The 24,300-nt window shown below is 34.7% G+C and overlaps 1 protein-coding gene across 1 annotated transcript in view; it reads right to left on the minus strand.

Annotated features, from left to right (window-relative positions):
• Positions 1-4,258: 4,258 nt before the first annotated feature.
• Positions 4,259-24,300, minus strand: part of lama (phospholipase B domain containing lamina ancestor) — a 131,150-nt gene continuing 111,108 nt past the window's right edge. The window contains exons 10-12 of the mRNA XM_090414012.1: positions 20,270-20,422; positions 12,419-12,578; positions 4,259-5,576 (exon numbers count right to left, since the gene is read on the minus strand). Coding sequence (XP_090270138.1) covers positions 5,406-5,576; positions 12,419-12,578; positions 20,270-20,422 — 484 coding nt within the window. The 3' untranslated portion in view covers positions 4,259-5,405. The remainder of the gene's footprint in view (positions 5,577-12,418; positions 12,579-20,269; positions 20,423-24,300) is intronic.

Genomic DNA, 24,300 nt, shown 5'->3' on the forward strand with positions numbered 1-24,300 from the left:
TTTGAGAATTAATGGGAAAAATGAAATAAATTCCTTTTGTTTAACTGTCTAATATAATATGGATTAGAATAAATAAAAGTGAAATATTGAAAGAAATAGAGCAGTTCTCAGATGGTATGTTGCTGGTTTCGCTACATGTGCTATGAAGTTTTGGATGTTACTGCAGATAAAAGAATGCTTATAATTTTAACCCGGCATTAGTAAGATGGCGGTGTCACAGTTATTTCTTTCTATATGTTTGGGGTCTGTAACACCCCACCTTACTAACGCCAGGTTAATATAAATTTTACTGACTAAAAATGGCTAGATTTTTATTTGGTTGTTAATATATATAGAGAGAGAGAGAGAGATATAAAAGAACTCAGAGATTGTGTGCATGGCTTCTTCAGGATAAAAAATATACATAAATATATATATAACTGGCAAATATAAAATATATACATAAATATATATATAACTGGCAAATATAAAATATATACATAAATATATATATAACTGGCAAATATAAAATATAAGTTAACAAGCAAAGCTTGCAGGAACCGCTGTAGTATAAATAATAGAAATACATGAAGACAATGGAATGTGCCATGTCATCTGCTTTCAGGCATTGTTTGGAGATAATTAGCTGTAAAGTTGAAATCGAGTGTGTGTGAAGAAATTTAATAAAGGATTTCCCAAAGTTGATTGGAATCAGTGTCCTTAGTTCTTATGGTGGATTCTTTTATCTGACAAGAGAGGAAACTTTCTTTTAGATAATGCATAGCTCTTGTTCCATTTGACGTAATGATGTGTATAGGAAGATTGATAAACTGAACCTGATCTTTTTTTCTCTGTTATGAACCATGTTGCCAAGTTTTTTTTTTTTTAATCTCAAAACTTCTAGAAGAGTGACTATGTAGGAAATTCTTGAATACACGGAATTCTGAAAACTTCAGGATATTTGTAGAAAGGGTTATCTTTTGGAAGAATGGAGACAGCTACCTATGGTAAGAATAAATTTGTATGCCACTCTTTGTAGAGAAGTAGTGCATCTTCACTTATTTCTTGGTGTATAATTTCAACTTCCTATTATGAAATATTCTTGAAAAAAAAAGTGTTACCTTCTTTTTTGGAATTCCCTCATACATATGTCAGTCATGTGTATAAATATATATACACATTGCTGGTTTTAGAGAAAAATTGCCACTCTTGTGAAAAAGATAACCCATGGCTATTTCTTATAGTAACTTCATGGAAATGACATCTCTGAATAAAATAGATTGTAGTCAGTTTTTGGAAGCTGGAGGCTGGCTTAGATTATGCCAAAGCAACTAAAGCTGTGAGGCAAGTTGAATGACATTTGTAAATCATATGTATGTATACAAGAAATCCAGAATGAAAAAAACCCTTTAACCTCTAAGCCTGGCTACCTCATCTTTATTTGAAAAAGCCATTGTAATTCTTTCCAATAATAATATACGCTCAGTATACTTCCAACTCCAAGAACATCATTACTACTTACAGCATTTTTTGAAAGGATGATTATCATTTCCCAGTGTAAGACTACCACCTTGCTTACTGTAGACTTGAAGTAGCTTAAAAAAAGATCATATTTCATCATGAGTAGGAGAATTAGATATTAAATCAAGTGTGAGACAAGGGATTTGGTAATCTGTCTTCCTGCTAACTTCTTCAATTCTAACAGCTGACTTACAACTCAAATGTAGACCATGTATTCCTCAATATGTCTAATTTACACCATATAATCGTGAAGCTTTGAATAGCTTTTCTGTTAGCCCCTTGACATGCCTTTTCTAGAATCTACAAAGCTTAAATATAGATCCTTCTTACATTCCCATGATTGCTCAACTATTTGTCCTAAAGTCTAAACCACTTCCTGCTCATCTCCAAGTTTTTCTTCAACGATTATTCTTAGCCTCTTCCAAAGTTTTAATAATTACTTTCACGCATGTGCCACAATTCAAATTGGAAACAAAGCTTTTACACAGATCTATATACAGATATGAAAGGCTATTCAAAGAAAGTACCGAAACTCTACTTCATATATCAAACCTTAATCGGAATGACTGTCTTACCATCCAAAAAGTTTGGCAAATTGTTATACTCAGTTGTGCTATAATTAATTTAACTAATTAACATTTCAGCTGAATAGTTTTAATTTAACAAAAACATGCAACTACTTGTACAGATGCATTCAGATTTGAATGGAGTGTTCTGTTCAAACTCCTTACTGTTCTTTCCTCTCATTGATATCTTATATGCAAGACAAAATATTTCCTACTGTGGTACACATGTGAATGCTTAATTATGGAAACTCCACAGTCTCACTATACAAGAAAGTCTTCTCAAGTATGCTTGCATAAGTCTTACCTGGAACAAATAAGGAAATTACTCTACTCCAATCATCTGGAATTCAACCTTCTGACCAGACCATCTGAATTACAGTGTGCAGCCCTGTAAAACGTTATGCCTGCATGAGCATTTTTGGTAGAATATCATCTACTTCAGCAGCCCTTTCCACATTTCAGTTTTTGATGGCTTTTTCTACCTCTGATAACTGAAACAAGTGCCAGAACAATCCTTCACAGTAATTCCTACATTTAGAATATCATCAGTTTTTTGTGTCACCTTTATTTCTGATTCCTTTTACAGTATGCTTTTCTCCATTTCTAACCTTTTTCAGTAGTCTCCAGAACATTATGCCACCTTCTGTATTCTTATTAGTCTTACCATGACTTGTTTAGCTACTCTTACACACTACTTTTTCTTAAATTTTTTTCTGTATTCTTCAGAGTATATTCTGACTTACTTGCCAGGAACTTTTAATGTACCTTCTTTTCCATTAATGTCTTTAACTCTGGGTCTATCATGGATTTCTCTGTCCTCACAGACTTCACATGTTTTCTTCAGAGTCTGCCACCAGTGTCTAAGGTTTGGTTCTAGATTTTTTTTTTTTTTTAGAATAATATTTGTACATATAGGTCTATAGTTATCTTTGAGAGCTGCTCAACTTTTATTCTTTATAAAACTTATATTTTTCTTTTCAGTATTAAATTCATTTTTATTTCACTCAAAACTGTCAATAATAGCATATGAAGCAGATCACGTATACGGGTGACAGGAGTGGGGATTTGCCTGTACGGTGATGTTGCAGGAGTCAAGAAGTATGCAACAGATAAACGTAGACTGAGTATTGACAATATAAGTTTGCCATTGCATCATAAAATGAGTAAGAAAATCTAAACTCCTTGTGAGATAATCAGTGATAAAAGTTTTGATTATCAAACATTCACCTGGCTGAAATTTATCAGGAAGATAGTAAAGTGTATGGGAAAAAATGCCATTAGAGAGGAAATGCTGAGATGGTGTAGGATGTTCAGTGAAGGGAGGATGATGTGTACAATGAAGACAACATTGGCCATCCATCATTAATCTCCATTTCCTAGTTGAATATACATTACATTTCCTGCACATTATACAAGGTGGTTGCCAAAAATGCTCACTGACAATCACAAAACAAAATACATAGTCACAGCACTCAACTCTTTGGAATAGTATAATAATGAAGGTGACAAATTTTTGAACTACACTGTGGCAGGAGGTAAAATATCCTATGTGATATCCCAGTATCTCAAATATCATTCATGAAACACCACTCAGGACTTGTTTCTAGATATACCTCGTATTCAGCAAGACTTTTCTTATTTCTCGTGTCTCTCTAGATGTGAATTTGTGTACATCTTTATGTTGGAACAAGGTGTTAGTAACGAGTATGTCCTGAACAGAGATCTAGCAGGTACTCACCATTATCATCATTACTGTTCTTTTGAATATGAAAAGTTCAAAAATTAATTGTTCCAATGTCTGTTCTTTAGGTGTCATGTAACTCTCTGTATATCAAAAATAAAATCTGAAAACATTCAAAACCAGGATCTCAAGTCTTATACTATCGTAATGCACTTCAGGAAAACAGGATTCACATCAATGTCTATCTTTATTTCGAATTATTTGCAAGAATAAATATTTATCATGTGATCTTTTTGAAAGGTATTAGTGAAATGATCGGCCACTACATAATGGAATATTACTGCAATGCATAAATATTAGTAAAAATTATAAGCAATATATTATATCTTCTTTACTTGTTTCCCTTAAATCTTGAGTGCAGGTATGAAGCTCTGAAAATTGTAACCTTCGGCTGACTTTTTTTTTTTTTTTTTTTTTTTGTATAACTATTCCCATGAAAACAAACAAAACAGGCATTTATAAAATCATCTTTATTAAAAACTTTCATAAAGATCTTAAATTTTTTCCATACAGGTTTTTATACATGATAAAATACTTAACATGTAAACATTCTAAAACAGTTATAACTATTGAGCAAATATCAGCAATGTTGAAATTAACTCCATATCCAAGGTAACAGATAATAGAAAGCAAAATAACATTAGCACTTTCAGAAATGCAATGTGACAGTTACAACTGAATATCAATAAGAAGAGATGTAAATATATGTATGTCATATTAAAAAAGGCAAACTTTATTATCCAGTTTTACATACATATATTCTATTTAAATATTTTTAAGAATTACCAGAATGAACATAGCCTGCAATGAGAGTGGAAGACTGTGGCTCCCTGAGCTGAAAAGGATGCATTATTGATCTAAATCATAACCTACATTACTTGACTCGCTGTTCTTGATTTTCTGATAACGTCAAAAACAGAAGACCAAAATCTGCACACAGTAAGCCTTATAAAATGGAACATCTTCACTGCAGTCCACTTGAGAAATACAAATTGGTCTAGCATTCAAAGTATCTATTTTGATATCATACAACATATGCAATATTTTGTTACACAAAACAAACATACTAACAAATTACTTAGTATAAATTTTATACTATAAAAAGTCCAGATCTCCCAAGCTGCTTTGTAAAACTAAACATTCGAATTCAAATTGTATCCTTAAAATACAGATGTGGCAAAATATTTGTTTTAAATTTTATTTACATTATGACTGTTGTGTAATACAGAAAAAAAAAAGCCACATTTTGTTTGATAATGAAAATTATACTAAAAATGTTAAATAAACCCATAAGAAAAGATAGTAAATATAATCAAGATCATGTTAAAAGCTTCACTTCCCAAAAACAAGGGAATCAAATTTGTATTATTTGCATAAGAAACTTATAACAGCAATATAAATTTATGATAGTAAAAAAAAAAATAATAATTTTCCTTAAAGATTATATAACAGACAGATAGTGTATTATCTACATATAATACAAACATATTAACATACCCTAATAATATACATCTTAAATTACCTTTATCAAAATAAAATTAAAAAAAGTTATCATAAAATTGGCATCACCTATGTACAGTACAATTTGAAATAATGGTTCAAAGCCATTTGTGGATTACAGGTTTGAACATCCACAGGTCTGGATGTCCTTCATGAGGCATATCTTTTTCAAAATCAGATTTACTCCACTGAAATGGTGGAAGTGGATCATAAGTTGGTCCTCCAATGGCAACAAACCTCAGCTTTTGGAAAAGGCTATAGGTAGTCAACTAAAAATCAAAAGAAGAAAGAAAAATCTTTAAAGTTACTGCATACAGTTGAAAGTGACCGCTACATACATGTCAATGCAAATAATATTAAAGCTGTTTATAACTACTGCATTTCAACCGCAATCTAGTTCTAAATTTTTGACTTATATTTAGAATTGGATAAAAGATAAGAACCTGAAACATATTTCAAGAAATTAATTACTAAATAATAATAATTATTTTAATATTTTGCCAGCCTAGTTGTCCAAGTAGCTATCCACTGTCCAACCACTGTCATGGGAATGGCTGTTTGTAAATTTTGTGTGGTAGATGAATTTCATCATCCAATGTGAGGCCACCTATCATATCTTTATGATTTTTTACATTTTTACTATCATATCAGGGATGGAAAACCAGCATTGCAGCCTTATGTGCGAGTAAGCACAGAAAGACGATGATGACATTTACACTGCTCATAGGCGGATAGGTCCACATAAAAATATCCTTTACTGTTATGTGAATCTCAGCTATGACTGGCTGTTCTACTCCTCGGCTCATTAATGACAGCCCTTATGAACCAGAAAAATTTAATACCAACCCCACAAATGAGAGGTTGCAAAACCTACATCACGATAGTATCACGCATGAGAAAGTGGTTAAGAAGAAAGAAAAAAACTGTTAATGTTTCTTGATGATGATAAATTTAAAGCTGGATAGTCAGTTCAGCAGAACAGTGCTCATAAAAATATTTATGGAAAATCCAGAAAGAAAATATTATGAGAAAGTGAACAGATCAAGTCAGTGAGAAAGGAAAGCATCAAGTACTTTTAGGGCGTTTTTTTTTTTTTTTTTTTTGGTGCATCACCCAAAATAGAACAGTATTCTAAGATTGGGCAGAGTTGGGCAAAATAAAGACAAATTTCAACTTAACGCTGCGCATATGGAGTAATATGCCTACGACCATAATGCATCAGATAAAACTAACTTATTTTATTGCAAGTTGGGATACCTGACAGTAATGCTGGAATAATGATAATCTGCTTGATAACATACATGATACAAGTCCTACATATGATAAAAATGAATCTACTAATAGATTTTGTATTAACTACACTCAGATATGTACTTTTCTCTTAGATGAAGAACTTTTTTATATTTTTTATACATCAATATGATAAAAATGAATCTACTAATAGATTTTGTATTAACTACACTCAGATATGTACTTTTCTCTTAGATGAACAACTTTTTTATATTTTTTATACATCAATATTAGACAATGTCTTCAAATAAATATAACGTAAGTGTTGTAAGTAAATATGGATTCAGTAAAATCGAGATTAAAAAGTTAATTCTATGAAAATATATTATTTTCTTTGTGAAAACAAGCTTCTGCAAGTGAAAATTAAATCCCTGAGTAGACAAGCTAACCTTCAGCAACAATTTCTGAACTGAACCAGCACAATGAGTCAAGTAATTGATGGACAGTTGACCTTTGTGAAATAAGACTATATTTAAAAGATTCCATCCTTTTATAAAAAGAAGAACATCAGAAAATGTGCCTTTCTAATTCACTTAGCCAACTGGAAAAGAGGTAAGTAGCCTACTTTAACAGGTAAACATTTTGTAGAATAATGAAGCATAGATGAAAGAAAAAACAGACTAGTTCAGATGAATGACACACCTAATTTGCCAAGTCTGGATGAGTGAGTAGTTAGTGTATCTCTGCTCCAACCAGCAGGCTATGGGATTCAAATCCTGCCATAGGCATGGATGTTTGCGATTATCTTTACGTGAATGTACTGCCTCATTTACTGGAGGCCATAAGCGGCTTAAACTATAGGCTTACAACCTTTCATTGGTGTGAAACAGGAAAAAAAAAAAAAAATCCACGAGATGGCCAGTTAATTTTAGTCATTAGTAGAGACATCTGACCAACAGATGAAATGCTATTAGAGGGAATTCTGTCTCCGTTACAGTAAAAGCAGTCTGAAATGGCATTCCTTTCAACAGCTTTTTATTGCTAGCAATGGAGTGAAATCAAAATCAGGTTTGCTCATGAGAGGATATTTTTGTGATGCATCTGCAAATACACATGTATCACAACTTGTGATCTGTGTATCAGTGAACTGCAGCACAGGCTGAAGCGCTTCAAAACTACTCAATCTGATATGGAGAATGCTGAGAAAACTGTAGCATGAATGGTTACAACCATTCATGCCGACTTCTTTATACTTTACAGTGAGCTGAACTTGATTCACAATTAGTGAAAATACAATTAGTCAAAGGAATAAATATGAAAGCTAGCACAATAACTGTGAAAGAAAATATTTAACTCACGTGTTAAGGTTTCTAACATTGAATGCCAAAAACCATCCATTGCCTCAAGGAGGAACCAGAGTGCAAGAAACTAGAATAAAATATTAACCAAGCAAGTAACCCCACTTTGACTTTCTAACAGCCAAACTTGATCTGCTATTCACCAGTGAATTGCAACTGGCATCCTGTGACTACAGCTCACCTACTTAAGCTTTCTACAGTACATCATGTGTGACGTCTTCTGCAAGTGGAAGGACATGAGTTTTGTCAAGTCTGATATTCCATGCCAAAAAGTTATAAGACCTGGAATTACCTTTATATGATATGCTTTGGCTCAAGATTTCCTTGTCACATTTTATCACCTTCATTTACTGCTTTTACCACTCTCCTAATTCTGATGGATAGAATGACATTTTTGATTACTGATTTCAGAAAGCTGATCATATGAAGTCTAATTATCCTAACAATGAGTTAATCTTCACTGGAGATTTCAATGTCGATAAATTGCACCTTTAACTTCATAGACCAAGCTGAAAGAGAAGTTAATTGCCTACTATCAGTAAGGATGATAGCAAATTGTTACCCTACCTATCAGAATACCAGTTAATCCTCATTATTCTCCCAATACCCTGAATCTTTTCTTAATCGGTTCTCCCTCCCAATACAACAATGATGTCAGCTCTGCTTTTGGCAACTTGACCATAACTTTGTTCATGTTTCTTTTTCTACAGATTGTCCTCTCAGTGTTTATCATATGGCACTACAGTGGTGCCATATGATAAAGACTGAGCAAGGATGACATTTGGGATTTCTATGCCTCTTTTCCATAATCTGATTATTGCTTCCACTCTCCTGATTCAAGCACTTGTTCTAATACATTAAATTATTCTTACTAGGATAAGACCTTTACCTCATTTTTCACTGGGGCCCATAACAAGTGGGGGGGGGGATCTAAAACAGACTTTGTAAGAGCCAAATTCCCTAAATGTTTGCCTTCTGCTCCCTTGCTAAGGTTGCTGCGAACATAGGCCATAGAAAGTTTTGGAGCAACTCATATACCCACTCTTTTGCCAACTCATTCTTTCAATACTAAATGAAACACATGGCTATGACTCTATGTCTAAAAAAATACTTTTGCAGAGCTTTTAAGTCCCGCCAGAAACTAGCTACCCTCATGCGTTCTACTAAAGATCAGCTCTATCTTTTCTCAGTGCCTGGAGTATATAAAGTACCCTATTCTTGCAAGGTGGCATACTATGGATAGACAGGTAGATCATCCTCCATCTGTTTAGATGAATATAAAACTTACATCTGCAATCATGACTACAGTCAATCTGGTCTTGTGGACCATGTATTGGATACCACTCACAGGAGCTCCTGAACAAATACCATCCTGCTCCATTACAATAAATTTAAAGACTGTTTTTGGAATCTGCAGTGGCACTCATAAATCAACTAAATTTAAACAAATATGGATACAAGAAACTTCCCCAAATTTCGGAAACACTAATCACATATCTCAATTTACAACCTAGGACTCCTACAAATGCCAACAGAGGGCACACCACTATACACAGTAGCTTATGTTCTTGTGTACAACATACACACCCAATGTGTGTGTATGTTGTACATCGGGTATAAAAAAAATTTATACTATTTCCTCCATTTTCTTCCCCGTCCCTATTGGGGCAAGTTGAGTCCCCTCATGGGGGATTAAGTATTTATGACTGTAGATCCGTGTGTTCACGGGGGCCAGTTTGCCTGCTTGCGGGATGAAAAACCCTGCTGTCCATGCCCAAGACTGACTGACTAACTTGGCTATGGCTGAGGAAGGTCCTTAAGCTCCTCGCATCAGCAACGGGAATCGAACCCAGGAAGAATCGAACCTAGGCTAACTGTGCAGAAGAACATGAAAGATACATTCGCTACTATTACTATGGCAAGTCGGAACTGGCAGACCACGCTTTGGACATTCCTTCACACAGGATTAGATGGAGGAAAACAAATGTGCTATTTAGGAGTCATTATAGATCTGAAAGATTATTTTTTGAGTCAGCAATGGCTTTGAAAAATTCTCCCAACCTTAACAAATATGGTTGCATTAATTTGCCAAAAATTTGGGAGATTGTTATCCTAAGAAAAACTCCTGCATAGCTGTTCCCCCCCCCCTGTTAGAAGGCGCAAAAATAGGACTTTAGATCTTTTGTCTTTTGCAATTATATTGTTTCACTCACTGTCGTGTGTACAAGTGTGTTGTGCTCTGATGATGCAGAGTTTGAAAATCAGCAAAATATAAGTTAATAAAACATCTCTTTGATAAAATTGTGTGGTGTTGTTAATACCGTGAAAAATAAGTCATGAATAACCGTCAACACCCATGCTTATCTGTTAGAAGAGTATAAAGAGCAGGCTAAGAAGGTGATGGGCATGGTAAAGAAAGAAAAGGTGTAGTGTGAGAGGACACATAGATCAGACCAAGGGAATTCTGCTATATGGTAAGCAAGAGGAAGAATATGGCAGGTTGACATTGGTGGATAGTCATGGCAGCAGACTGACTGCTGCAAAGGGTATAGTGGAATTATTGAATGAGGACTATCAGCTTATATCATACTGGTGTAAATGATGCTGTGCAATATAGAGAAGGGGAGCAAGGATTAGGAGAATTGGAAGAAGTGAAAGAATCAGCTGTTGGTTGAGTTAGATATTAATAAGGCTGTGGGAATGGATGACATCACTATGCATGCTTAAGAAATTTACACAACAGTTAGCTATGGCCCTGACCTGGCTATTTACTGAAAGTCTTACAGTCAATAATGTTCCTAAGGAGTGGAGAGAATGCAAAATAGTGTCACTCCATGAGCATTGGAAACTTCTGTCCTAGAACCTTGTTCTAGGGCAGAAGTTTCCAATTATAGACCAGTCTGTATAACTACAGTTGTAGAATAGGAATAGAATACAAGATGGAGTTGATGGACATAACATTTTTTATGATGTCAGCATGGATTGGTAAAGAGTAGATCTTGTTTTAGCAATTTACTTGCATTTTATAATAAAGTAATGAGTGTTAGATAAAGGGGAATAATATACAGTGATATTCTTCAACTTTGCAAGAGCATTTGATAGATTACCATAATGATAAGTTGGTGTACAAGCTACAAAGGATGGGGTACTATCTGTTCAAATTTGCTTTGAACAGATAGTACATTGGCTAGATGAATTAGTGATTGGCTCTCTGAACAATACCAGCAAGTTGTGTATGATGGAGCAGTGTCTCAGAAAAAGGAAGGTGACCAGTGGTATACCCTAGGGTTCTGTTCTTGGGCTCCCTGATGTTTAACTTGCTTGAAAATGATATATCATGTGGACTGACTGGGGATCTTCAGTTGTTTGCTGATGATGCAAAGTTGGGGAGAATTATAAGTAGCACTGCTGATGTTAATTCCCTTCAAGAAGATTTGAATTGGACAAAGGAGTGGGGTTGTAGTTTTAATATTATTAAGAGCAAAATGTTGCATTTCGGAGTGCAGAAATATGAGGCTGTGTACTATACTGATGGCTGACAACAGACTAAAGTTTAGAGGGCATATTGCAAGTGTTGCAAAGACTGCACATCATGGTGCCACTATGATAAGAAGTACTCTAACATGTAGGGATAAGGAGGTGGTCATGCCAATGTATAAATCACTGGTAAGACTTGGACTATTGTGCTCAGATTTGGTCACCTGGTTTTCAATGTGGTGTGGAAACATTGGAAAGGGTCCAGAGACAAGTGACTAAGATAATATCAAGATTCTGGAATGCTGGCTATGGTGGGAGGTTGAAGAAATGTGGATTGTAGAGTTTGGTGGATAGGAAGAGAAGAGGTAATATGATAACAAGTGAGGTGATTTTATCAGATTAATCCAAATGATATTATAAAAAGAGTAGAAGGCAAGAGAAGAAGAACCAGAGGCCATCCATGGAAGTTATGTAGGAGTGTAGTGAAGAAGAGTGTGAGAAGCAGATTTTAAAGATGGAGAATTGTTAGTGAATGGAATTGCATTACTGCATCATGTTGTTAATGCAGGTAGTGTTAAGGATTTCAAGATTCGATATGATAAATACGTTGTTATATATGAATGAATCTCCCACGATGAGTCTGCTAACTCCATGGAGGTGTAATAATAACAATAATAATATTTTACACGTTACTACCTTAGTCTGAAACCCATTATGCCCAGTGAACTCATCATAGATTATTCTAATAATTTCTAAAAAGTCAGTGGCAGGATATAAAATAGAAACCAGAAATTACTACAGAAAAACTACTGGAGAGTAAAGTTTGAAATTTCAACTTATGATGATAATTTCATCGTGTTATACAAACAAGATGAAATTATAAAATTTAGTCTATGCTGCATATGTTAAAATATAATTATAAATTGGCTTTTTGAACTAAAGCCACTTTCATACTTCAAAAATGAAGAAAGAGTTGCATATGATACTTCAAGAGTGATTCTAGAAATATCAAGATGTGCTATACAATTCTAAGAAACAGAAATCACCTTCATATCTGTGCCTCCATGTGGACGATGACCCAAGGAAGGAATGGGATATGTTCCATTAGCTGGATTCAAATCACATCGAGCAGAGATAGCATTTTCAGCACTATATGGAGGTGTGCAGTTACAACGAGAGAGAGGATCATTCTGATAGTCATTATACCTGAAATATATATTTTGAAAGATTTCTATAAATTTTTCATAATACAACTAAAAATATTTAAATATATATACCTAATATATGTAAGGAGCATACTAATACTCACTATACGTCTTGTTTCTTTGTTTCCTTCTTATCACTCATTTTCTCTCAGCATAAATCTTCGAACTTCTTTACAGACTATTAGTACCTCAAAAAGTTTCATCTAATTTCATATAATGTTTAACATTATATGAAACCATAATTTAGGTGGTAAAAGCTTGGTTAACTTGATTTTAATTAGACCAAACACTTATTTTGTTTCATTCCAGAATAGATATTTCATTATCGTAGACAGGCTTATACGTTGGTTATGCATTATTAAAACACTTAAGGAATTGAACAACGTAGTTAAGGATATAAATTAAATTATACCTTAATAAACATTTTCCGATATTTCGGCAATGTCACATTGCCATCTTCTAAAGGAACTTACAAAAAAAGCACGTGCACGTAGGCACTACAAACATAGTAACTGGGAATGAAGAGATGAAGCTATTGTTCTCCTAAAAGTCCTGATGGCGCCCTCTAGTGGGCTAAGTAGGGTGTTCTTGGCCGTTGGGCTGAAGGTCTGCTGATGTAAGCCTCCCAAATTTGTTGAGGTTTGGAGAATTTCTTAGGGCTGAGGCTGATTCCATAAATAGTCTTTCGTATTTGTATTTGCTACGGTGTATTACTGTAGCTTTCTTCCACCGTATTCTGTGGCGTGTATCCAGAGCATGGTCCGCAAGACCAGAATGGCTGTACTTGTGAAACCGGATGTAGTCCTTGTGTTCAGAAATTCTGATATTCGCTGTCCTGCCTGTTTGGCCAAAGTAAGACAGATTGCAACTGCAAGGGACCTGGTATACACCAGGTAGGTCTAGGGGAAGTGGTTGGTCTTTAGTGGAACGGATAAGGGATGCCAATTTTCTGTAAGGTTTGTAACAGGAGGTCAGGTCATGCTTTTTTAAGATTTTGGTAATCTTTTCCGAGGTGCCTCGGATGTAGGGAATGGTGATGGATTTAGAGTAATCCTTGTTGTGGAGGGGGGAGGGGATCTGTGGTTTGTAGGTTCTAATATCTTTTGGACTTTTTTGGGGGGGGTAGCCATTGGCTGAGAAAGTGTTGAGGATGTGATTCAGTTCAGTGTTTAGGGCCAAGTCGTTTGAACAGATTAGTTTAGCCCTGTTGTATAGTGTTTTCACTACTCCATATTGTTGTGAGGGGGGGGGGGGGATTGTTGGTGAGTGTATCTGCCTGTATGGGTGGGTTTTCTGTAAACTGAGAAAACCAAGGTTCCATTAGGCTGGTGGGTGACTAGTGTGTCTAGGAAAGGGAGGCTGTTTTTTTCCTCTTTTTCCAGGGTGAATTTGATTCTGGGGTGTTGGTTGTTTAAGTGTGTTAAGAAGGAGAGAAGTGTTTCAGAGCCATGTGGCCAAATAGCGAACACATCATCAACGTAGCGAAGCCATATGGTTGGTTTTTGTGGGAGCAGAGGCTAAGGCTTTTTCTTCAAAGGTCTCCATAAAGAAATTGGCCAAGGGTGGGGAGAGCGGTGAACCCATGGCTGTCCCCTCTATTTGTTTGTAGAATTTTCCTTGCCAAACGAAATAGCCTGAGTTCATTGTGAACTGAAATAAGGCTGAGATATCGGGAGAAAATTTAGCTTGGATTAGCTCTAGAGTTTCCTTGAGTGGGACATTTGTGAATAAAGAGGAGACGTCAAAGCTGACCATTATGTCAGTATGTTGGAGTGTAAGGTTTTCTATGCTGGCTTTGAAATGGGCTGAGTTTTTTTATGTGTGATAGTGTGTGAGCTCTTTGGCCAAATGTTTAGCTAATTTGTATGTGGGGGAATCAATGCCATCCACTATGGGACGTAATGGCACATTTTCTTTATGTATTTTTGGGAGTCATTAACGAAGCTATTCGTGCCGTCGAAGATGAGCTTTCGTGCACTTTAAACCACGAACTTTGGTCGATTTTACGTGACGTCTCATGTACCGCTGCCGACAAAGAATTTAAAAAAATACGAGGCCAACAGATGAAAAAATTCGAAAAATTAAAAAAGAACTCTACCGTCCTTCCAAAACTTGCTACCAATACCGTAATCAACCTTTCTTCAGTCACCCTGAAGCAATCAACGCACTGTCACATGGCCACAATTTCGCAATTGCTCCCAAAAAAATACCCAGTGAGGATATTATGATCCAGATCGAACGCGGAATCCGCCACCTTCCACATCAAGTCACCAACAGTGTGAGACTGGATGTAGCTTGTGTCCTTTCCAAAGCAGTCCCACCAAAATCCAACAAGGAACATAAAGCTCTACAGGAAATGAAGAATAATAAAGAAATAGTTATCACCGAAGCGGATAAGGGAAACGCAACTGTAGTCCTTAACCAAAAGGACTACACAGGTAAGCTGAATGCTCTTCTCTTAGATCGGGCTACTTACCTCCCCATCAATTACAATCCCACCAACTCTCAAATTAGAAAACTTCACAGGCTCCTTAAGAGAGTCACTTCTTGGCCTGTAGAAGTTACCAACAAATTAAAGCCATTTAACTCTATACCCCCCCCGTATTTACGGACTCCCAAAAATACATAAAGAAAATGTGCAATTACGTCCCATATTGGATGCCATTGATTCCCCCACATACAAATTAGCTAAACATTTGGCCAAAGAGCTCACACACTATACTGGCAACACACCATCACACACAAAAAACTCAGCCCATTTCAAAGCCAGCATAGAAACCTTACACTCCAACATACTGACATAATTCAGCTTTGACGTCTCCTCTTTATTCACAAATGTCCCACTCAAAGAAACTCTAGAGCTAATCCAAGCTAAATTGTCTCCCGATATCTCAGCCTTATTTCAGTTCACAATGAACTCAGGCTATTTCATTTGGCAAGGAAAATTCTACAAACAAATAGAAGGGACAGCCATGGGTTCACCACTCTCCCCACCCTTGGCCAATTTCTTTATGGAGACCTTTGAAGAAAAAGCCTTAGCCTCTGCCCCACAAAAACCAACCATATGGCTTCGCTACGTTGATGATGTGTTCGCTATTTGGCCACATGGCTCTGAAACACTTCTCTCCTTCTTAACACACTTAAACAACCAACACCCCAGAATCAAATTCACCCTGGAAAAAGAGGAAAAAAACAGCCTCCCTTTCCTAGGCACACTAGTCACCGCCAGCCTAATGGAACCTTGGTTTTTTCAGTTTACAGAAAACCCACCCATACAGGCAGATGCAGATACATTCACCAACAATCCCCCCCCCCCTCACAACAATATGGAGTAGTGAAAACACTATACAACAGGACTAAACTAATCTGTTCAAACGACTTGGCCCTAAACACTGAACTAAATCACATCCTCAACACTTTCTCAGCCAATGGCTACCCCCCCAAAAAAAGTCCAAAAGATATTAGAACCTACAAACCACAGATCCCCTCCCCCCCCTCCACAACAAGGATTACTCTAAATCTATCACCATTCCCTAATCCGAGGCACCTTGGAAAAGATTACCAAAATCTTAAAAAAGCATGACCTGACCTCCTGTTACAAACCTTACAGAAAATTGGCATCCCTTATCCGCTCCACTAAAGACCAACCACTTCCCCTAGACCTACCTGGTGTATACCAGGTCCCTTGCAGTTGTAATCTGTCTTACTTTGGCCAAACAGGCAGGACAGCGAATATCAGAATTTCTGAACACAAGGACTACATCTGGTTTCACAAGTACAGCCATTCTGGTCTTGCGGACCATGCTCTGGATACACGCCACAGAATACAGTGGAAGAAAGCTACAGTAATACACTGTAGCAAATACAAATATGAAAGACTATTTATGGAATCAGCCTCAGCCCTAAGAAATTCTCCAAACCTCAACAAATTTGGTTGTATGCGACTGCCCCAAATTTGGGGGGCTTACATCAGCAGACCTTCAGCCCAACGGCCAAGAACACCTACTTAGCCCGCTAGAGGGCACCATCAGCACTTTTAGGAGAACAATAGCTTTATCTCTTCATTCCCAGTTACTGTGTTTGTAGTGCCTACGTGCACGTGCTTTTTTTGTAAGTTCCTTTAGAAGATGGCAATGTGACCTTGCCGAAATATCGGAAAATATTTATTAAAGTATAATTTAATTTATATCCTTAACTACGTTGTTCAATTCCTTAAGTGTTTTAATAATAAGCTATTTCATTACTCTGCAACTCCAAATTGCAAACATAGCAATGCTGAATAATGGAACTTTTAGGAAAAGATACTAAAATGAAAATAAATTTATTAAGCAATGAACTTAATATGCCCATCATTTTATTTTTCTCAATAACTGCATCAATTTTTATCATTTTCAGCAGAAGACATATGCTACAAGAAATTGCACTCCGAACTTTTAATGACATTCCAAGACCTCTAGTGATGAACAAAATAAAATAAAAATTCATTTAATAAACTTAAACTATGCTGCTGGAATATATAAGTCTCCATATCTGTAGTATGGACTCCTTTGGTTGGAAAGATGGATTCAAATCTAATCAAAGATGTGAAGGACCTTTATCAGAGTGTGGTGTGCAGTTACAAGTTAGAGGTAGAGGATTTCCCCCACCCTGGAAACTTGGGTTTTTCATCCCTCAAAATAGGTATGAAACTTGTAGAGGCAGTTGATGGTTTGCAGACCCTACACAGGTCACTGAAATGGTTTGTTATTTTCTCTTAGAAGCTACCTTGATTTCAATTTGACAACTTGAAGAGCTGCAAGTTGTAATCCTTGAAAAACAGAAAAGGAAGGCAAACTATTTTTATAGTTTGGTTTTGAAATTAGATTGTGTAATACTCACTATACGTCTTGTTTCTTTGTTTCCTTCTTATCACTCATTTTCTTTCAGCATAAATCTTCGAACTTCTTTACAGACTATTAGTACCTCAAAAATTTTCATCTTAAACATTATATGAAACCATAAAACTTTGTGGAAAAGTTGTTACTTGTGACTTGTATAGGTTTAGAGAAAGCAGAAAGAATTAAGGATGCATTTCAGTTGAATGTTCACAGAAAATATAAAAAAAAAAATGCAAGTTATAAACAGAGTCCATAAGAGAAGAATGTGGTTTATCTCAATGTGTAATACACCACTGTCACAAAATTTAATAATTGAATCTTAGTATGTAATGCGAGAGGTTAATGCATCTTTTTACTGGAAGCAACAGCACCCATACTGTGAATTTTGTCTGCCATTATTAAACAAGAATAAAAATAAAATCACAGTTATAAACAGTTTATAATTCACAGTGAAACACCAAAACAGATGTGGTGAGAAATGACATTGTTAACAAACATTTCAATTGGCTGAACTGATGCACAGGACAACACACATTGCTAAAACTATTATATGAGCGAATGAAGCATTGGTCATAATTTCAAATTATCATATAAGCAGATCGTCGTGAAGTGAAGTATCATGAGGTGGGGTATTACTGCATCCCCTTTACTGCTGTCCTATGAAACAACCTCAATTATTATGCATGATGTGTTTTTTTTTTTTTTTTTTTTGGAGATTATTGTCTTCTATTGGTTTAGTATTATAACTCTGCATTTCTAGGAAAAACTTATGCAACCAGAAAAGTATGTGAACAAATATTTTTTGTTTACTTTATGCTTGGCATTTGAAGTAAAAAAATAATAATATGAAAATTTTGGAACAGTCTTTTCCACAAAATTTTCCTCTAGAACTGCAACCTCTAATTATTCAAAAAACATAACAGGTTCCTTCTTTCTTCTTTACCACCTTTCTGCATGCTGCACTAATATGCTATAGATTTCACCAAGTTTTGTGTTTGGAGTTGATATAGTATGATACAAAAAAAAAAAACAGTACTGAACTTCAACCCCTGTTTACTCTATAACATATATGATTGTAGTTATTCAGTACTGTTTTGTTGTGCAATTCAGCAAATAATATACAGTGTACTCTCAACCAAAACCTTTTGTGTTATGAGAACCACAAAAAATGAAAAAAAAAAAAAATTATTATCTATATGGATCATATATATTATTAACAAAATATTTTTCAAAAATCTGATGACAGTATAAGAGATATTAAGTTTAACTCTTTTTCTATGTATGTGATATCATCATCTTAAATATTCTTCAGATCTTCAAAATTCATAATTCTAAATAACAAAAGCAACAAAAATATAAACTTCATAAATGTTAAAACTAACTGGAAAAACAACCTTATACTATCCCTTTGGGAAATAAATGGTGTTAGTGGATAACGCTAACTAGTAAAGAGATGCAAGGAATTTTACAGTGTATAATATATGAAGAATAATTTGCAACAGTGCGTTACTCAAAAGGATAACACCTGTTCTTATTGCTGTTGATCTCACAAAACCAATTATCACAATCAACCAGCCAAATAAGCAAACTATAACAGACAAGAAATTATATTTTAAGTGACTCCCACCCATGAAAGATTTGAAGTAAACCGATAGTACACTTATACTGCAAGTGGACTAAGATTTTTTTTCTATTTGATTAATTTATATATATAGTATCTTTATTTTTTACATAGTCCAGAAGCCCTGCTCTAGAAACCAAACATGGAACTTTTTTCAAGCCACTTTTCAGGCCTCCAATAAGCGGAGTGATGATCTGACATCAGATGAACACCTTCCACCTAAAGATAATTGCATTGCAAACACCCATGACCAAGGCAGGACTTGAGCCCACAGCCTGTTTGTTGGAGAGTTAATATGCTAACCACTCAGGCCAATTCTTGTTTTAATCCTATATCAAAGTATAATCAATGAAGTTTGCACATGAAACGCCTTCACAACTAGGCTACTTGGATACAGAAACTGTTGACTTATAAATCAATTGCCTTGGTATCCCATAATGCAAAGTACATATCTCTGAAAGGTAGTAACTATAATTTCTTGTAAATAATAATTTACTTGATATCAAAGTGAAAAAACTTTCTACATCCATTATAATAAGTGTTGTAACCCTGACATGTCAAACAACAAGATTGACACACATATTAAGTAATGAATTTAAGTGTAACATTTTGTACATGGATGTAAATATATTGTTGAGTGATTCTTTGGAATAAAAATATGGAGATCATAATTGTTGTAGGTTTATAAATATTTTCAATTATATTCATGTGCAAAATATTTTAAGTTCTTATTTTAGGTTTTAGCAGTGGTCTCTCATCCTAGTTACAAAAGAAAACTTCAGTGTAAATAATCATATGATGCAGAACTTTTAACTTCATTATCTGAGAAAATATACTCATAAGCATTCTTTTGTGTATGAAGTTTTGGATGATTTTTTTTTTAAATTAACAGAACCTGTCTCCTCTTTAGCACAATTCACATAAAGTGCAAGCCATTTAAAGAGTAAGAAAATACTCTGTCAGAATAATATAAAACTACATCCTAACACTAGATGCACAGAAATCATGTGAAGTGAGGACATGGAAACAGAATATACATGCGCAAAGATACTCTTTCACTCTTCATCTTGCTATGTATTTGAAATGGATTTAGTTTTTCTCTTTTCACTGCATTTCATGACAAGTTACTGCTATGCTATCAGTTAAGTAAGCCTGAATTATTATTTTTCAAAATTAAAGAGTTCTATTTACTACCTCATTAGATGTATCATACTGGAAACATCCTGGACTTTTATTTCATCTCTTTTGAAGATAAGTGCTCTGGGAGTCTTATCATATGTAAACCAGTCTCCATGAGCCTTCACCATTTCCTGACCTCCACTTTTGTTGAAGATATCTGGAAAATACCTGAAATGTTGAAGGAATCATACAATTAAATTTATGTTTGTACCCTGATTTTTTTTTTTTTTTTTTTAACAATGGTCAATCATGAAAAATACTGGTTCATGTGGAACAAAAATCAAAGAAAGAATGTTTGCATAACTACTAGCAACAAATTTTAAATGAGCCCCCCCCCCCCCTCCCCAGAATGCTTTTGCATTATCCGGGTAGTCTAATATGAGCTAAAAAAATAGCAGTAAAAACATATTTTAATTGTGAGCTTACATTATTCTTCAAATTTAAGTAATCTGTCTATTCTATCTTATAAAAAGAATTTTCCAGGATTAAAAAAAAGGTAAGATGATGCCCTCCTGTGCAATGGATTTTGTCAAGGTGGTCAAAAAGACAAAATGCTATGCAACTTTTCTATTACATACCAATTATAATATATATATATTTTTTTGGAAATTACAACAAATTAAATCCAAAAAATAGCAAACATGAAAACTGAAAGAAAATTGCTCATTCTAATTAATATACTGAAATTCATGAAGGATTTTAAGTTGATCAGTTTTCACCAACATGGAAAAAATACTGCCAAAAATGGTTTTTCTAATTAAATACCTCCCTTCTTATTGCACCCTACATAAAAGAATTTATGAAAAAGAGCTCAAGTTCTCTACAAAATGCTAATATATTTTCTTTTAAATTAAGGTATTATATCCCATATTGTTTCATAGCCGAATAAGAAACTCAAGGAGTTTCATGCTGAATATAGAAACTATATAAAGTTCTGTGAGTCCAAGCGTAAGCAAATACTTGGATAGTGCAACACCCGGACAACTCATAGTACACCTGGTAGTGCAACACTGAGGCAACTCATAGTAAGGGTGGAGCAAGCTCCAATCACTGTTCTTGGTATTTACCCATAATGTGAAACCTAGCTCCTAGGAGCTGTATTACTGTTCTACATTATGAGAAGGTCACTACCCAGACCAGTTTCGACCTTTATTGAGGTCTCATCAGTGAGTAGGTATGCCTAGATGATGCCAAGTTTGTAGCGAACAGAACAGAAAGTATCTTTTCATGTTCTTCTCACCAAATACCATTGTCTTTGTTTTTTCCAAGTTCATAACAAGTCCAAATCTCTTATGTTCCTCATTTAACAGTTTCAGTGTTTTTTTGTAGTTCTCTTTCGTCTTCTTCAATAATAACAACGTCATCTTCAAATCTCAGATTGTTAATTCCCATTCTGTGTACAGATATTCTATTTGCATCTTCCTTCAGTTTGTCCATTGCTCTTTCTAAATGTGCGATGAAAATGCTTGGTGATATTGGGTGCCCCCGTCTAGTACCTCTGTTTGTTCTATACCATTTCCCAAAATCATCACCTATTCTAACTGCTGCAACTGCATTCTGATAAACATCTTTTAATATAGCTATTAGTTTTTTTTATCAATTCCATAGGATTCCAGAACTGCTAATGTCATTTTCTCGTCAATACTGTCAAATACTTTCTGAAAATTAACAAAGTATATATGTTTTTGTTTTTTCTCCTAGCTTTCTCTACTATTAACCTCATTGTCAAAATCTGTTGAATTGTAGTTCTATCCTTCCTAAATCCTGCTTGCTCTTCTGCAAGGTATGCTTCCAATTGTGTTCTCAATCTTTCTGTCAATATCATCATCATCACTTTACCAAGGTGACTTGTCAAGGCAACTGTTCTATAATTTTTACATTCTAGCTTATTTCCTTTCTTGTATAATGTCACTAATATTGTTTTCACCCATTCCTCTGGCATTTTCCCTTCTTTCCATACCATATTACATAATTGGTGCATTTCTGCAACCATACTTTCACCACCATATTTAATAATTTCTCCAGTGATGTTATCGTTACCAGGATTCGTGTTTTAGCTGTCCTATTGCTTTTCTACCTCCCTCTTAAAATGTCCATATCATGCTCATTACATGGTGGTGGTATCTGCTTCAATTCTTTAGTCAGTTTCCCAACGCTATCTAAATCTAGTTTTTCTTCATATAACTCACTACGGTATCTTGTTCACTGCTGTACAAATTTTTCTTTATTCATCAATACTTTGCCTTTTTCATCTTTAATTGTGGTCCGTTTTGGTTGCCACTTTCTATTAATGGTTCTGATCATTTTGTATACCTCCCTTGTTTTATGCTCTCCATAGTACTGTTCTATATTGTTGCGTTGGGCTTCTAACCATTTCATCTTATCCATTCTGATTGCTTTTTTTCACCTCATTACACTTTTTTCTATATTGCTCCTCTATTTGTTCTGATGTATCCCTTCTTATCTTCAACATTCTTTTCTCCTGTGTTTCCTGTCTAATCCATTTCATTATTACTTGTCCTTTTATCATTTAGAAATCATAAGATCACCATGATTTAAAAAAAATAAAAAATAAAATAAAAAATAAAATAAAATAAAATGAAAATGGGTATGACTTACCAAGACTCTACTATCCATTATTGCTACTACTGGTCTTGCATAAGAAGACTCTATTCAACTGAATTCCAAAAGATCTGAAACTTCCATAATATCATTCATTATCTATTTCTTCAAGTTTTAATCATGTGTGAGGTATATGCGAAACTTCTTGATTTCTTTTTTTTTCATAAAGTAAAATGATGGATATATGTGAGGGGGAGTTATATTTGAGTAAATACAGTACTTAACAGCTCAGCTATTTTTAGTGCATTCTAGTGATGCTTTGTGTCATATGAATTCACTAAAATTATTTTTCCATGGTCATTCTTTCTTTCACTTGCTACATAGTGATAAAATTCACTTTGATTTCTCTTGGCATGTTTGACTAATTTGTTTTCATAATTCAATTTTGTCTTATTCACCATGTCCACCACTCTCCTGGCCTTCTTTTTATACTACATCTGAGCCTCAATCATTATTCTTATGATGTCAGATCTACGATGTTTTCCTTTTATGCAATGCAATGCATATAAAGTATGGATTGCAATTTTCTCTCTTTGTGATTATCTAACTTAAATGGTCATCCTACTCTGGCCGAGAGAACAACATACAGGTAACCCTTGTATAACTTGGATATTAGGTGCCATAGAAATGCCGCGTTACATAAATCGCGTTAGGCGAGACTCAGATCACATAGAAAAAGTAGGGTTATGTTCAGAAATCTTTTTTTTTTCCCCAATTACATAAACAACAATGACATATCCAACAAAAAATATTTTTATTTAATTCAGGTAATTCATAAGTTAAGAAAACATAAACTATGAAACAAATACATAGTATAAACTTATAAAAATTACAAATTGTGCGTAAACTTCATTGCACATAATGCATAAATGTTTTAGGCAAAATAAAATAAAGTGCATATTATAATCATCATCACTGTCTTCAAAACTGACATTTCGTAGATGGTCTTTATTTACAAGTGGCCAGAAGTCATCACTTGAAATCTCTTGGACATCATTTGTATAATTCTCATTGCAGCTTTGGCTGGTTCAGTTATCCATAAGTCAGTAATAGGACCTTGCTTACCACTATGCTGCAATTTTTTATTAAGTTCATAACGTGGAGCTAAACAAATATCCAATTGTCTTATGAATTTTCCAGAACGCTCCATTGAGGGATCATTATGTGGAAAATAACTTCTTAACTTTCTTGCCAAGTCCAATCCTTCTGCTAATTTCTTTAAACGGATTTATCACAATCAGAATCTTCGGCAGAACTTTCCCCACCATTTGGTTCGACCTTATCTATCAAGTGTACTAGTTCCTTCTCATTTAAATCTGTTTTCCCATCAATTAATTCACTAATTTCGTTTTCAACCATATTGCAAAAGCCCTCTCCACCAAAAATATGTGCGACATTTATTATACGACTTAGCTTGGCATCCA

Source organism: Typopeltis vanoorti, chromosome 24 (assembly GCF_054136105.1).
Source record: "Typopeltis vanoorti isolate ZY-2024b chromosome 24, IOZ_Tvanoo_1.0, whole genome shotgun sequence".
NCBI lineage: Eukaryota > Metazoa > Arthropoda > Arachnida > Uropygi > Thelyphonidae > Typopeltis > Typopeltis vanoorti.